The following is a 16,702-nucleotide window of genomic DNA, read 5'->3' on the forward strand; positions in this document are numbered from 1 at the left end:
CAACCTTGGCCTTAAGAAAGGTTTCTGAATAAATTGAATTAATTTGGCAGCCATAAGTTGTGCCTGCATGCTGATTCACTTTGCCCCACCTCTAGAGAGAAATAAGATTAAATACACCAATAATACATTTAAATAGGATAGAAATGTGTCATTAGGAAAAAAGAAGGAAATCTTAAGCTAGGCAGAACAAAGAAAATGTTTGGAATTTGGAAAAGGTGCAGCTCACCAAAAACATCTTATCTATCTCATCTCTGCAGGTCCAAATGTTTCCTTATCATCTCTGCATGTCAGCCTCTCCTTCTTTTCCTCTTCCTCTTGACTGCTCACACACACTCTAAGTACGAGGCTGCTGATCCTGCTGTCCCACTGTGGTCTTCCAACATGCAGTGGGGTCACAGATGATTAAAGCAGTGGCAGGTGGACTCCACTTTGAAACTATCAATAGACCCCCGGGAACTGAATCAAACAGCAAGCGCTCCATCTCTGTCAGCCTAGGTTCTTGGTGGCACCAAGGGAAAGGGTGTGCAGAGGGTGAGAGGGCAGACTCCACCTCTGTATCCTCGTCAAACACTGTAGCACTCTGCTGAAAAACTGTGGAGCTGCTATGGTGGAATTCTAACTCTCTGATGTGATTTCAAGGAGGCTTTGTCTATTCACTGAGCTGACCCTGGAGCCTTTGACCAGGGGGGGCTGAGGCTGGGGTTTGCAAGAGTAGCAGTCTGCATTTTTTTATATAGATCAACTTGAATAGCAGTCTGCCTAGATTAAAGGTCCCAGTACTTCACCGACATTGTGCAATCAGAAATTACAACTATATCAAATTCACATGGTCAGTCTATCTACCTACCTATCTATCTATGTATGCCTCAAATCAAAATGAAGCGGGGCAGTCATGTGACTGTCAGGGTGGTATAGTAGTATTTCCAGGAGGAATGATTTAATGGAAATGTCAAGAGCAGCAGTAGCTGGAAGCAAAGGCTGAACCCTCTGATACAGCGTGAGACACTTTACTCACTGGGGTTGAGAAACTTGTTGTCATGCAGCTCCAGTCCTAACCAAAATCTGCCTTTATCAGAACAGAAATGGCATTGTCACTTTTTAATGGGATTACAGGTCTTTCATTGCATATCAATTTGCAAGAAATCAATATGGGCTTTGGTGCTATTTGGGGGCATTTAAAACACATAACTGCTTAGCTTACATTCTACAAAACCAGGGACAAGCAGGGAAATGAAGGGTAGGAATAAGACTTCTATTCAGATTTCTGGAAGAAAAAAAAAGAGGCGGGAGGAAAGGGAACAAAGAAGGAATGAAGGTCAAGTAGATGCCTTGAAAATACAAGAAAAAAAATTGTCAATTAGATGGATGAATGGATGATGAATATAAGAAGGGAAGAAAGGAAGGTCATCTGCATCCATAGATATGAGAAGAAAAGGACAGAAAACGCCAACAGCCAATACTGGAAAGCCCTCGGCTTTCAAAAACGCAATAATTATTACCTATTATAGCAAACAACTTCAACGCAGAGCTTTGAAACGTCACATATTTGAAAAATATTTTGCTCTTATTGAAAATCCACTTATACAGCCGGTCAGTTTGCCTAAAGGGCGCAAGAGCCGCCCAGAGTACTCAAGATTCATGCGAGTCGCAAAAACGGTGAAAATGTTTAATCGGAGAAAAGATTATCAGAGAAATATGGATATTTGCATTTCTTATTAAACTTACAACAGAAAAAGACCGTTTTTCACTTCGTGCCTCTGAATGTGCATAGTAATTTTGCAGCTGGTAGAAATATGAACTAAGAATAAGCGCGAGACTTATTGATTCTGATTGCTTTAGAAGTTTTTAAACGGTTCCAGCGTCGACGTGAGATGCGGACTGCTCAATTACTGTGGTGACCTTCAGCTGGGCGCGGTTGTTCTTATCGTGCAATCGCCACCAGTTGGCATTACAACACAATTAAAATGCGTATTCAAAGCGACCTGTCACCGTGGTTGTTTGCCGTGCTGCTTGGCACCCTGTAGTGGAGCGGGTGACATCTGTGACTCCGCGCCAAGGGAGCCCGCCAGACGCACCTAACTGTAGTTATTCTTTTAGCTCTGCCCGCAAAATTCAACGAATAATTACAGCACGAACTCCGACCGGAGGAGTTTTTTTTTTTCACTTATCTGTTTTACAAGCGCAGTTATTTCCCCACATTGTAACATGTACAGGTAAGATCTTTTTTCCCCTTTATTTATTTTCTGATCGCATTAAAACCCGAGGCGGTGATGTTGTAGTAGCAATCAATGTGTCAGACAATCGGGCGGTTATTGGTGCATAGATGAATAACCTATATTATATTTTTAGAGGAGGGGGGGGTCCTTCACTTATTTCTTCCGAGCTCGTGTTCTCAAAACTCCGCAGGCTGCATTCTAATTGTGCTGTACTTGAAATTTTCGCCCCGAAGAGTCGCAGCTGTCAAGTTTTGGGGGGTTTTACTCTTCACGTGCAGCCCTTCCTTTTCATGGTTCGTGCGATGTGATAATGAAACCGCAGTGAGTTTTGCTGATGATGAGATCTGTGCGGCAATAGGGTTCGATTCAGAACTGTTATACAGTAAATCTAGGTGGACATCATTATTGTGTGTGCGCAGTGCAGCTGTGGTTTCGAAATATCATTAGCGCATTTACAGTTACAGCTGGCTTCAAATGAGTTGGAAGCTTATGTAGAAACCGATGTAGTCCGTTGCAAGAGATCATGGAGCAACTTTATGAATATTATTCAACTTCAAGACTACAGCAAGTTTGTCTACTTTGGAATAATTTAATGTAGATTAAAAATAATCAAATGCTCAAATATTCTAGCATTTTTGAAAAGCGCATGTTTTACTGTGCCTGCTCTGATTACATTTAATTTGCGCGTGAAGGGGAACTGGCTGTAATATTCTGGTAAAACAACGACTGAAGTTGAGATTTACCAGCCAGTCAGTGTTATCTTTAGGACCCGGCGGAGCGCTCATATGTAACTGGACATAGTAGCTCCATTTGAGAAAGATTGCTTATCTCTTTCCTCCTCCGAGCACAACTCGGCTGGGCTGAGAAATCAGTCTAACCTATCCAAACGACCCCGAGAGTTGTTCTTCATCGGGATGTATTTTAATAGCCGTTGATGGACTTCATCGAATTTGGGACAACTGAGAATTACCTTAAAGGCTTCTGAAGTATTCGCGTGCGCCATTCGGATGAACGCTGCGCCAACCAGCGCTGCGTAAATCAAGGAGCCGCTTGTTTGGACACCCGTGAAGGCACAGTGGCGTTTGTAAAAGGGGGAAGAAAAGCTCTGGTGATCGGGTCCCCGTGTTCATTATTCGGATGCAAAAGTTTAAAGAAAGTTGGGAGCAAGAGAGAACATCGTAGTCTCCAGGTCAGTTCCCGCTTTCTGCGCACACATCATTTTTATTGATCTATGTGGTGCAAAAAATAGAAGGAAATTAGAAAGAAAAGAGCCAGTCAGAGACCAATAAACGTCTTTCTGCAACTACCGGTGGCCTCAAAATAACTTGTTGAATGAGCAGATTGTCCCAGGAGCGTATTTAAATGTAAGTGTTATGTTTTGAGCATTCAGATGAGTTTGTACGTTTTCGTTATTTGTGTACTGTTGCTTCTGTGACCGGGATCGTCGTTACTAAATGGGCCGCCGTAATAGGGTAATTGCAGTAGGCTGTTTGTGGGAACGGTAACGTTTGTTAGGTGAGAAGTGGGTAACATAACCACGAGTTTTATATGAGATATATAAAAACTGTTGTGCATGTCCATAGTGTTTAATTGGCATCCTTCTTCAAAGAGTTTAAATGTATTCAGAAGGTTTTCTTCATTTAACAAGAAACTGAAATGTGTAGTCTGCACCTAAACCTAAACCCTTTCTTCAAGTCCGCCCCCAAAATTTAATAGTGGAAACAATGTCAGTTTAACCTGTTGCGCAGCAAGTCAGCAAAGTCAAATCTAGGTGTGCCATGTCTCTGCGCAAAACTGGATTCAGAACATAAAAGAACAGCTTCTTTAAAATATGTCATTTTTTCAAGCTCTATCAGATATTTGCATGTTCCATTTTGAAATCATTTAGAGACCAGAAAAATACTTTTTTTTTTTTTTTTTTATTTAAAAAGACTTTTGCTCGAGGCTCTGTCTTTGAACATTACATGTGCTGAACAATAATTTCAAAAATTTGTTTTGATGCTGTGCGTTTTTGCATGTTAGTCGTCCTGGAGAAGAACTCATGACAGCATGATTTCATATGTGATTGTAGTGAAGGCTGTCTGGCTGTGTCTGGGGCCATCACACTGTAACTACATCAACCACATCCTAGAGTGAGTCCTTAAATAACAAGTGACCTAACGTGGCTCCAGTTGGAGAGGTTAAAGGTGCAGCCCAGGGGCAATAATTGTATGTTTTATGTCAAGTGTTCATATTGGGAGAAGCTAAGAGACACAGTTGTAAACAGAGAGAGAGACAGAAAGAGATAGTTGAAGAGAAATAACAATTGAATGAAGGATCAAGACGGAAAGGAATGACAGTCAGAAGATAAATGTGTTACAGTACAGACATGCTTCTGCTTGCCAGTCGATCCCACTGTGACTCATATTGGGGGGTTTGTTCTTGGCTGTAAGAAATTTGGAAGCATTAACCCGTTTATTGTTGCACTCATCAGCCAGAAACAAAGCATTAGTCTGCTCAAACTGGCTATGGATCATAAGTTATTGGTTGGAATTCAACAAAATCAATGAACACAATAGGAGGTATTGTATGTGTGCACATACAAAAGCCTGACTGATGCCCAGTACAAAAAAAAAAAAAGAAAAGGCAAGACGGTAAAATAGCAATTGTCAGTAGAAAAACCACAAAGCGCAAATCAGACTGTCATGTTAGGGTCTTTTTTTTATTTCAAAATCAATACGAGTGTTATTTTGCAATCATTGATGTCAGTTGGTGCAGAGTATTGGAGTAGATCTGAGGTCCTGCCTTTCAGCACCATGGACAGCTCTCTTTCACGTTGGTTAGAAAATGAGAGCTAAGAGGGGATCAAAAAGCCACACTCAGAGACAGAGAGAAAAGCCACACTTAAGCAGGATTACTATAAAATGAATGGAATACATCCGTTATGGTTTTTAAGAGTCTGGCTGGGAGTTTGTAACCAATATAAGCCACGGGGCACGACTGCCTGCTGACTTTTAAAACACTCTGCTATGCTTGAGCTGCCCAGGGGATGGAATGCAAGTGGACACAAGGGGGTGTTTCAGAGGCTTCAAAAACAAGTAAAGGAAAAGAGATGAAGAGAGAGGGGAAGGGAGAGAGAGAGAGAGAGAGAGAGTGGGGGGGTGGTCATCCAAAGTTCTGAGCTTTCTCCCGGCATATGGAGAGCTACTCAAATATTAATAACTTCTAATATAGAATCTGACTCATATTTTTCTCAGTGAAATTATGACATTCACAGGTTTCTCCTTGCACTTTGAGTAGCACAGAATATGAGGTAGACATGCGATGACAGAGGAAACAAGTGTTCTTCTGCATTTAATTTTTTCAGTGTAATAATTTTGATGCAAAATATACAGTGCTGCCAATTATTGCAATGTGTTCCCATGTGCAGCCAAAGCAGCTCTGGTCCATCGGGGCACTGACATTTCTATGGTGTCCTACAGTGTCAGGCTAGAGTACATTGTCAGCTGGTATTATGGTCCTCTATGGAGCTGCCTTGTTTTGGTACCTCCTATGGATGCTTAATCAATTTGGGATTTGTGGAGACTGGAGGTCAACACACAGAACGTGTTTTCTTGAGAAATGTCCCAAGTGTTAAACAGGTTTTCATGTCAGTGGTTTTAATGTTGTGGCTGATGGTGTTGCTGTATAGCCCAATATGCAAACACTACAGCACGGAGGCATATTATTAATGCAGTACAAATTGCTGTGGCTATCACAAATGTCACCTCTCTTGGTCATGTTTCATTGAAAAGCAGTTGAATTTACTTCATAAATTGTGTGGGAACGCTTACTCGGCGCACTAATTTTCTCTTTTAGAGGAGTAAAGATTAAAAAAATTGCAATTCCTTTTTCCTACCTTAGCACCAATGAGCATACCTGTCTATGCCGATTTACTGAGCTACCTGATACCTGCCTTTCATCTGGATATAATTTCATTGCTCTAGATGTCTGTGAATTAAATCCAGTATCCCATGGTCAGGCCTATTTGTTGTCCCTTATTAGCTTTGAATGTTCCTAGCGATAAGTGACCTACACCACCCTGCTGCTGCTACCTAATTTGACTGTCTTATGAAAGCCAACCTCAGCATTATGAAAGGGGGTGTGGGACTTTGCAGTATCACGGTGTGTGTGTTGGTTTGCATGTCAATCGTAAGTGCTCCATCCCATGACGCACCTCCGATCAGACACTGACATTTATATTTATGAAATCTTATACACACATCCTGCGAAAGAAATTACTTAATCAACAATTACACTTCCAGGCATGTTTTAAAGACACTTTGCCGACTGATACGAGTGCATTTAAAGAAAAAGAATTCTACCTTTTCGCCTTTATTTCCTCTACTTTCTTTCTTTTTTAAACAACCATTCATCTATACCTTTTGTCATGGCCCACTTTGAAGGGTCTGAAAAGCAGCTCAGTAATTTCTCCGGCTCAGATGAATAACTTTCATTACATTTGGAATGTATTCAAGCCCATAGTCATTTTGTAAAAGGGGCATTAGGTTAGAAAAAGGAATGCAGTATTTCTAAGGAAGTCTGAAATGTGATCTTAACTCCTTCAAATTGGCACCATTTTCAGTCCAAGACAAGATGACCAAATTAAAATATTGAATTCTAATACCTCCATATGCTAGCAGGCATCACGTAGTATGTGTTCGTGAACAGAGACATCGCTCATTAAAATGAGTTTCTCTTGATAAATATTGTTAAATTGCTTAATTGATTAATTTGATTTAATAACCTCAAATATGGTAATACTTTGTGTTGACACACCAAATTTTCTCACTCTTCTGAACATAAAACTCCCTCCACACGTTTCAAACCCCAGGTTACCTAAATAAATAAATAAATTTCAGCTGTAACTGTCAGTCACAGGGGGGGGTGGCTGTAGCCTGAAGGGTAGAGAGGAAAGCTGCTGACCGTAAAGTTACGGGTTCAACTTCATGTACTGTATCAGCTGGAGGAATCAGAGCAGAGAAATTCAATGAGTAATGGTTCTGCCTCAACAAGTACTGCTGAACTCCCCTTGCACAATGCGTTTAACCTGCACTTAAGAGAATAACCATGCGCGTTTCTTAACATTGTGACCTGTGTGGGCAAAGGTTAGATTGAAATGTATTTTTTCTGTACAGCTATTCACAGCAACAAATACTTTTCACTAAGGCAAAAGCTCTGGCAAATTGACAGTCAACAGTAGCTTAACTCTTATTTAAAGTGATACTCAGTTGGAGGTGCTAGTGTATATGCTTGCTTCATTTAGTCCCTGCTACTGCACACACTTTTTACCTGAGTCACTGAGATGGTGCAGGTCTCCGCTGACTGCTGCCAGGCACCATTACCTGATGAGTCGGGCCATCTGACTGATGGCTTGCGATTGCTTTGAGAAATGTACAATCCCTCAAATAGACTATTTCTGTCTTCCAATTTTACTTTAATATTTCCCAAATGCCTCTTAAGGTGCTGAGACAAATGCAACTCCACATTCGGCTATAAAGGAGCAAGAATCAGAAAAGGCAATAACTTAAATGTAGTGACTTGACACATGGAAATAAGTCTTTTTGCACAATGTATGAAAATCACATGGAGATTAGACTCTACAGAAGAAGCTCAATTTGAATTGTACACAGTGATTTTGAAAAGGTTATTATTGAGGGACCCATAAAAGCAGCAAAGCCATACATTACACTTGCGCACTTATTGCACATACGTGTGTCTTTGTGTCTGGGTTTGTGCATGTGTTGGAGTGGGTAGTAAGATGTAAGACTTCTCCACCTAGCTCCCTGCAAGCCATGCTAAAACTCATAATATTAACATTAATATTTTAATGTCGCATTTCAAATGTTTTGTAAATGTATCCAATCTTTTTAATTCATTAAGCTATCCTTTTCTTCTGTCCTTTAGGATGCTGCTGGTGCCAAAAAGTATACTTGGGGATCAAGCTCAGATATCTGCTGATTTATGAGGAGTGTCACTCCTCTGCACATCACATCTGACCGTTAGTTCACCTTTTCATCAACTACCAACACTAGCGAAGACACCCCCTTGTTGACACACCTCATCAGCCTGGCAGAAGCGGTGGCAATCAAAGACAAAATAACTGAATGGGGGCTAATAGTTGCCTGAAGCTCCTCACACAAAACTAGCAAGATGCTGCCACAGTTCCTAAATGCTCTATTGCCCCGTTCAAAGCTGCTGTTAAGTTAGAGTGCTATCGTCATTTCTGTGACTAAGCAAAAGACAAAAAAGAGAAAGAAAAGAAAAGAAGAATCCTACAGAAACCATACTGAATGAGATCAGCGATGTTCTTGCCTGTGTTGTTCGCTCTGCAAGCTTTGTGCACCAGTGTGGGCCACGCTATGCAACATTACCCTGCGGTCTGGGGACACTATGACGTGTGCAAGTCCCAGATCTACACAGAGGAAGGCCTGGCATGGGACTACATGGCCTGTCAGCCCGAAGCCACTGACATGACAGAGTACCTGCGAGTGACCCTCGACCCTCCAAATATCACGTGTGGAGATCCGCCAGAAACATACTGCGCTTTGGTGAGTCGTAACCTCGGTTGTCCCCTGATGGAGACAAATGAGGCTGTAGGCAGGATCGCACAGCATACTGGGTCAGGGATAGAGAGCGGCGCATACAAGGCAATGAGCTGCCGCTGCAGCGGAGATTAATGTACACGTAGACCTGTGCATTAGGACAACAGCAGCAACATACACACACATGCTGTTGTGCAAATCTTGGAGATGAATTTGGAGAGACTGGTAAATGTAAAAACAGACAGATGCACAAAACAACTGGAAACCGTTACATGCACAAACAATCTGTAAATATGTCCTTGCACAACTGATGCACAGGCATACACAAATCTGTATGTGTACATTAGATGTACACAAATTTGGAGCCATTTTTTTCCATATTCTGTTGAAATTCTCTTACAAATGTATTTTTTATTTAAGTTTTTGATGTCCTTCCAACTGTTGCCCTTTAGCGGTCATACAAAGGAAAGTTTTAGGATCGCTCTAATAAATATGTTTTAATATCAAATTATACTGGGGCAAAAATATTGTGAAAATGGATTTATTACTAAGTCTAAACAGACAAAGTACATGCAAATACATAAACAAACATCTATCTTTATAGCTGACTGAAGACTGACTGCATCTGTGCAGATGACTGCAGACACACACACACACACACACACACACACACACACACACACACACACACAGGCACTGACAGGGTAACTGCACTGGTGCTGGCACTGTTATTAAACAAAGAACAGTGAATGCAGTATTCAGCCCCCTTATCAACCTTCATCAACAGTTCAACCCCAGGTTGCATTTGTTTAGAATCACACTCAAAGTAAGCTGTAAGAGCCCATAGGCTTTAAAGTGCTTCATTAGACGTTATGTTCATGCCTGCCAAGAGCTCGTGCGAGTAAATATTTACCAATTAAAATGGGCATCTTTAAAAGGAGGGCTTTTCTTCTCACAGCTCCAGATGGCATTGAGACATTTAATGCCACTGTAGGATGAAAAAGGAGCTAGTCTCCAGTCGGGTGTGACGTTCTGGTAAGCTTTTTTTTTTTTTTCTCTATCAAAACACAAACTGAAACCTTTATCAGACCAGTAGATTATCCTGAATGTTCAACATTTACATAACACGGGGCGCATAAAGAACAGAACAGAGACAAACAGAGTCAACGTGGTTGGAATACTTTGTATGTTTGTTTGATTTTTCTTGTCAATACAGAATTTGTTCATAGAAAAGATGTCTTATATTTCTTTGCCATGTCATTTTTTTATGCATACTCAGCTTATGTATAATTTAGAAACACTTGTGTTTTATATTTCTTTTGTTGTAATCTATTTTTATTTTTATTATTTATTGATTTTTTATTAAAATATTAATAGCACATGAAATCTCTATCTATTTTGATGTTGGCAAAATACAGAACTAACAAAATATATTGTGGATCAGTTTTCTCCACAGATGTTATGATACACAGGGACAAACTAAAAACAATTTTAAGTAAAATAGTTTCAGTTCAATTTTATTGAGTTGTATTTATATACGGACAAATCGCCACAGCAGTTGCCTCGAGGCACTTTATATTGTAAGGCAAAGAGCCTACAATAATACAAAGACGACAGAGAAAACCCAGACAAACATATGATCCCTTATGAGCAAGCACCTTGGTGACAGTGGCAAGGAAAAACTCCCTTTTAACAGGAAGAAACCTCCGGTTGGGGGTGAAGGGGAAGAAGGCAGGACAAAGACATGCTATGGAAAAGATCCAGAGATTAATAAGAACTAATAATAAATACTTCAGTCTGAAATCAGTCTGTCAAGTGAGTCCAGCACTTAAATTCAGACTGAAATATGTCCGTATTTACAAGCAAATCTGTATGTACGACCCCGTTCACAAGATGGATGGTATCAAATTTTTTGAACAAGCATTCATAGTTCGCATATGATATCATAAAGATTTTGGTGGAATTTACATGTTTCACAGGACTTTTATAATATTTGGTTCTGACTTTGCTACAAAATTTCAGTTCCCCCTTGAGATGCTTTACATAATTTTTTCTATGCGGAACACTTTATTTACAACAGATTACACTGCTAAACAAATGACATCAGCAAAACTTGCTGTTTCGCTTAGGAAGTGCCTAAGAAAACAATGTCATGTTGAAAATAATCAAACTTCAAGGATTTTCCTTCACTGGATGATTGCATGTGCGTAAAGACACAAGTAGACTGTGTTCAGCCACCAAATGAAATAAATTGAAAAGATTAGCTGAGGACAAACCATATTGATCTGTTGTGAGACTTTTCTGCCTCATTGGTAGGACAGAACAGTCCCATTAGTGTAAATTCCAGCTGTATGGTAACTCTCAACTAGAGCAGGGCGATATGGCCAAAAATATTTATCACGATATATATTTGAAAATTTGCGATAACGATATAACCGACGATATAATTGATGCGAGACAAAATACAACTCCACAACATTACTAGTGCAAAAAGACAACCTTTCATTTATTTTCACATAAACAAGAAGCTGGTTTTTATGTACATTAAAGCTTTATAAAAATTTAACAGTGCAAATGCAAATTCCTTGCTGAAAGTTTAACCAAAAGGCATTTCCAGTAGAAATGGGCTGACATATCCTGAGCATAACCATGTATAATATCCACTGAAGTTAAAAAGAGGTGCTTTGCAACATTAAACTGCAGTGTGCAGTATGCATTTTTCGGACCATAAGGTGCACGGGATTATAAGGCACATTAAGCGAAACAAAGCAGTCAGATAAATCAAACTTTATTAAACTCATTCTTCTTGCTTCCTCCACTTCTGTACCATTGATTCATTAATGTTGAATTCTCTGGCAGCTGCTCTATTCCCATGTTGTTGCAATATATTAATGACTAACCTCGCGTTGTGGATGGATTATCTCAGTTGTTCTCCTGACTGAAGTTTGGTCCGTTTACAGCATCCTGCCATGCGATTGCATTTGTCTCTAACCATGAAGAACCTTCACGTTAACTTTTATAAGTGGAAAAGTGTTAGTGTTCGTCCTCCAGCTTCACTGTTTATGTTATGCTAACATAGCTGTGTCGCTAGCGATCACGTAGCACATCATTATATACCAGCTAGCCCAACTTCAGTAACCCTACAAACATCACTGCTGTTTAGTTTCCTGTCTTCATTTATGTTGGACGTGATAGCAGAGCTGTACGTTTGATTTTTTTCAGAAATCTCTCAGTCAGAACATGCTATATCATGCTTAGGTAACTAGCGAAACTAGCGAGCTAACTTCCGCTAGCTTCCTGCTAACTTCTAACTCCGTTAAATGTAATAACTTTTGTTTTCATGGATGCCTGGAAGTTAAACTTTATAGTTACACCTGGTAAAGCAGCAATGCTGATCGTTTTATTAAAGATGAAAGAATTTAGACAGTTTTTAACTCTAAGTGATGCTGCAGTGTTGTTTGACCTGAAGCATACGGAGTTTAGGACCCAGATTACTCCCAGATTTAAGAGCATCTTAGTCCGACAAATATGACAATAACAACGGCCGCTTGCATGTTCTGCAAAAAAATGTGCTTTGTTGTGTATCTGACGGACAAACACCAAACCAGTTCCACATCACGGAAGTTGCACCATTTTTACAAACCAATTCTGGTTCATCTGTTTCACTCAACAATCGGCCATGTGCGTATGAAAACAAAGGCACCGCGCATGCGCGTTTTACTCCCATTCTATCGCGATATTTCATTTTCCTATCGTTGCCTAACATTATACCGGTATTACCGTGAACGGTATAATATGGCCCAGCCCTACTCTCAACTATTCTTGCTTCTGGCTAGAATGCCTTTCACCTCTGACATGAATTTGGGGTCATGATTATCTAGATCATCAAGAACACAGACTCCTTCTGGAAACACTTAAATGCCTGTTGTGTGTTTGATCTGTTTACATGCAGACTGACACCAGTGACCTTATCCACCAGTGCTTCCTGAGACTTTGTTGAAGATGAGAGGAGCATGCAAATCAGCTCTTTCAGCCAATCACTAAGTTGCCTGTTGTTGTGAGCCGACTCTAATCAGTTTTTCCCAGGAGTTGGTTTTCCTCATAGTGGATGGTCAAAGAATCCTCAATGTCTTGGCCCCCATCCCTTTCTCCATGTGTTTATGATTCCCATTTCCTATTTCGATTGCTGCTCAAAGAAGATTTTATGCATATGAAAGGTTCATTAATCATTCAATTGTGTTGTGGTTTTGCTAAAATGACAAAGATACAACCTTTTGAATTAGAGACTCAATATTCAATAATGAGACTCCAGGATATACAGGGTGTAGGAGATGTGTTCTGCATCAAGGAGTTAGCCTTGTTTATATTTTTAGCTGCAGACCTTCAGGGGTTCTTCAGAATGTGTTGGTATTAAGCCTGTTCTCCTACGGTGTGCTATGGCGCTGTCACTCAGTAGCACTCAACACTGGTATTTTTTACTGTACAGGTTGTGTGAAAGGAAGGAAACAATAAAATTGTAATATTCTGTATTAATACAAATGATCCAATTAAATGTATTTAAAAAGTTGCTGGCCAAATGATAATTATACTATTGTACCACTTGGGCATTAATGAAAATTAGCTGTTAAAACAGAGAAACTAAATAAGTGTTTTCAATTACACACCTTTTTTCTGTCTCTAAAAGCCATATTAGGCTGGCTTGTGGGGATCTGATAGTAATTCACTAAAGTAGCAAACTATTGGATCAAATGCAGCGAGAAATGAGGTTTAATGTTCAAGCATTTCATAGATAGACTTAATTTTTTGTAGTTCAAGTGCATGAGCATGGATATGTTTACTCCACAAAGCATAAATTAGCATCAGGAAGATGGATCTGGATATACTGGATAAATAAATTCTCTTTTGCTGAATAGACCACCCTGTCAAGCATTTCCCTCTGAAGCTGCCATAGTGTAGTAGTGTCTGGATTGTACCTTTCTGATTAGAGAACCCAGTGGTTTGGTGATTTGAAACGTGGCAGAAGATGAGAGATACTCTGTGCTTCCACAACATCTAGGGATCTGGCAGTTAATCTAAACGAATGAATGTGAGCTCTGAGTTAGGTGTCATCTGCCCACATGCTCTACGCTATCTTGAGCCATGCTGGTTCAACCACATCAAGTTGGCAATTGTGTAAACATTTCTGAGAGTGATTCAGTAATCGTGCTTATGCCAGCTACTCTGGGTCTAACTGGGTATATTCTTGTAATTCCTCTGAACTTTATTCAGCTCTCTCAGAATGGATGAAAGAAGTTGTGGCTGCCAGTTTGCCACACGGCCCCCTTTGGAGGCTTAGTAAGGAGAGACGAGACGAGAGCCCCGAGTAAGCTGCTTGGAGACTGCCACATTATTGACAGTCAATGCAGCAGACTTATCTTTGCTGGCAATGACAGCAGTCATTGTGAAATTTCAGTCTGTGTCTTACATGCACACAGAATTGGCGTAATAGACTTTAAAAAGACAACTAGATTATGGGGGAGAAAAGGGGACGTAACCTTTGATACATACATTGGATGTGAGGGCAATGACAGATGAATCTCCAAAATGGCTTTTTTCTCATGGCATGTAGGGGCCAGTTCTGTGGTTTCATGAATCAATGAAGACCTATTCTATGAGAAAGTCAAACTACATCTCACTCTGTGACTTTGGTAAATATCCCCCCTTATTTGCCAGCTTCCAGTTATTTTCAATAGATCATGGTGTGCATTTATTAGATTGCAGTGAAACATCTTGCTTGTCAAGTTCAAGTTTCAAAATACAAAATGCTCAGCTGTTAACAAAGCATATATCATGTGTGTTTTTAGGCCTGAGTTGGTGAAATATTTGGTTGTGCAGAGCTTGTAATTAGGGCTAAAACTTGGTAAAGTAAAAAGCATTAGGTCTTCAATGTCAAGTCTGCACTGATGTTTGGATTAATCTGTAACAAAAAGACCTGAAGCACACATCAGTGCAAGTCCAGTGATCCTTATTTTCAGCATCTTTCGTGCTTTTCTTAGAGCAGCTTTCCAGCTACCTTCTTCACTCAACACTTCACACACCACTCGCGTCAGGTCCCTACAACTTACTAAAACAGGGAAGGCTTGACCAGGTGATGAAGAACAGCGGTGTGGGTCAGCCTCCTATGCCACCACACCCTGAACCCACTGCTCCACCCCTCCCCTTCAGCTGTGCCACAAACCACACCCCATCACATAATCACGCTCACACTATACCATCAATCTAGTACCAACTGCAAGGCAGAAAAGATTAGATTATATAAAATATGAGAATACATTGTAATTGTATTCTTATGGTTTTGACCAAAATCACTTTTTTACACTACTCCCAGTTATTTCAGTGAATAAAGAAGCAGCATTATTCATTTTATTATTTTGTATAGTTTGTGATCAGCTGTAATCTCTCACTAGTCCAATTTTCTGAGATAAAATGAGGGTCAGCAATAAGTGATGAACGTGTCTGTGCAGAACCAGGTTAAGTAGTGGTATCAGGAGTTATGTGTCTATCTCCAGTTCTGGAACTAACCAAGCAGTTCAGAGGTCAAGCCAGAAACTGTCACTGGACCTCTCTGATCTCTGTACCCCTCCTCCTCGGTGGGGAATTCACTCATCCATGTATTTGTTTGGAGACAGGGAACAGTTGGAGCATTTAACTTGCCGTCACCCCGATGCCCTTGACTCTGTTCTGAACTGGCCCTGCCCAGCACATCATCACCGCACCACTGCGTACCAAGACACCGAGATGACATGCAACATGTCCCCTGACTCCGAGAGAGGAGGAGAGTCATCATTTATTCTTTCACTCGCCTGCCACTTCTTTTGTCTCCTGGCTTTTTAATTTCCTTCTCCCTTGTTTTCTGTCAGCTGATGATGCATAATATCCATGTCTTGTTTGAACATGTGGAGGTTGGATGCTCCATATGAGGTGAGCACTTGACAGATAGAGATATGTCGGCATTACTGCCCCAGGATCTGTGACAGGTTAAATCTTAGAGGGTTGTAAATACAAAGACGGATGAATTATGCATGGAGATATAAAAGAAAATGATGGGCATTGTGGCTTAAATAGGCAGAGTATTCCTGGCTTAATATTCAAAGCATGTTTTCACTCTGATTTAGAGCACATACAGTATTATTGCTGTATATCGTAATTGCTTTATTCTGTTGTCGAGTACACAAAAGCCAGTTTTGACATTTTAATGTGTATATGAAAATACTGCTTCCTGAGCAAAAATGTTACTAATTGTGTTGCTATAATCTCAAATTACACCCCCATGATATTTGCTATCCATATAAAAGTGCATGCCTATTAAGATTATCTATTATCTATTACGAAACGGGAAAGCTTACCATTCTGATTCAGTGAAACAGATGGTTCAGTTCTTATTGTGGATTTGTGAGTTTTACACTCCACTACTTTCACCAGCATGTGATGGAACCAAGCTGGTTGGCACGGCAGATTGTCAGACCGTGATGTTTCTTGACATTATGTTTGCCAACTGCTTTTGAAATCAAGTGAAAATGTGACATACATTTCCACTTAACACAGCTGGGGTCAAGCACATGCAAGTAAGGAAATGCAGGATTTTTCAGCTGAATTACCAAAATGTATTTAAACTTCTATTGTTATAACATTGGCCAGCTGTTTCACAGATTTTTCTTTTTATATATCTCTGCAAATCCTAAGCCTTACATTTTTGCTACATATGTCAGCATGTGTTACCCTTTTTTGTGGGTTTTTTTGTAATTTATCTGCATAACTCTTGATCCATTATCAAAGTGTATTCACTTTGCTGACTCAAAGGCTCTGTAATTGCTATTCATCAAATTGCTTTCTTGCCAAAGTAAGGTAAATATTATTTGTGACCCCAATCTTTTCATTGGAGCA

The 16,702-nt window shown here is 40.1% G+C and overlaps 1 protein-coding gene across 3 annotated transcripts in view; it reads left to right on the plus strand.

Annotated features, from left to right (window-relative positions):
- Positions 1-2,048: 2,048 nt before the first annotated feature.
- Positions 2,049-16,702, plus strand: part of LOC146687400 (netrin-G1-like) — a 71,025-nt gene continuing 56,371 nt past the window's right edge. For 2 of the 3 annotated variants that reach the window (XM_085439374.1, XM_085439376.1), the window contains exons 1-2: positions 2,926-3,405; positions 8,142-8,785. In XM_085439374.1, coding sequence (XP_085295500.1) covers positions 8,528-8,785 — 258 coding nt within the window. In that variant the 5' untranslated portion in view covers positions 2,926-3,405; positions 8,142-8,527. Of the gene's footprint in view, positions 2,214-2,925; positions 3,406-8,141; positions 8,786-16,702 lie in introns of those variants that run through there. The other variant, XM_085439375.1, reaches the window with a different exon arrangement.

Source organism: Copadichromis virginalis, linkage group LG18 (genome assembly GCF_057382275.1).
Source record: "Copadichromis virginalis isolate Kocher_CV1m ecotype Utaka linkage group LG18, C_Virginalis_male_GT1.1, whole genome shotgun sequence".
Lineage (NCBI taxonomy): Eukaryota > Metazoa > Chordata > Actinopteri > Cichliformes > Cichlidae > Copadichromis > Copadichromis virginalis.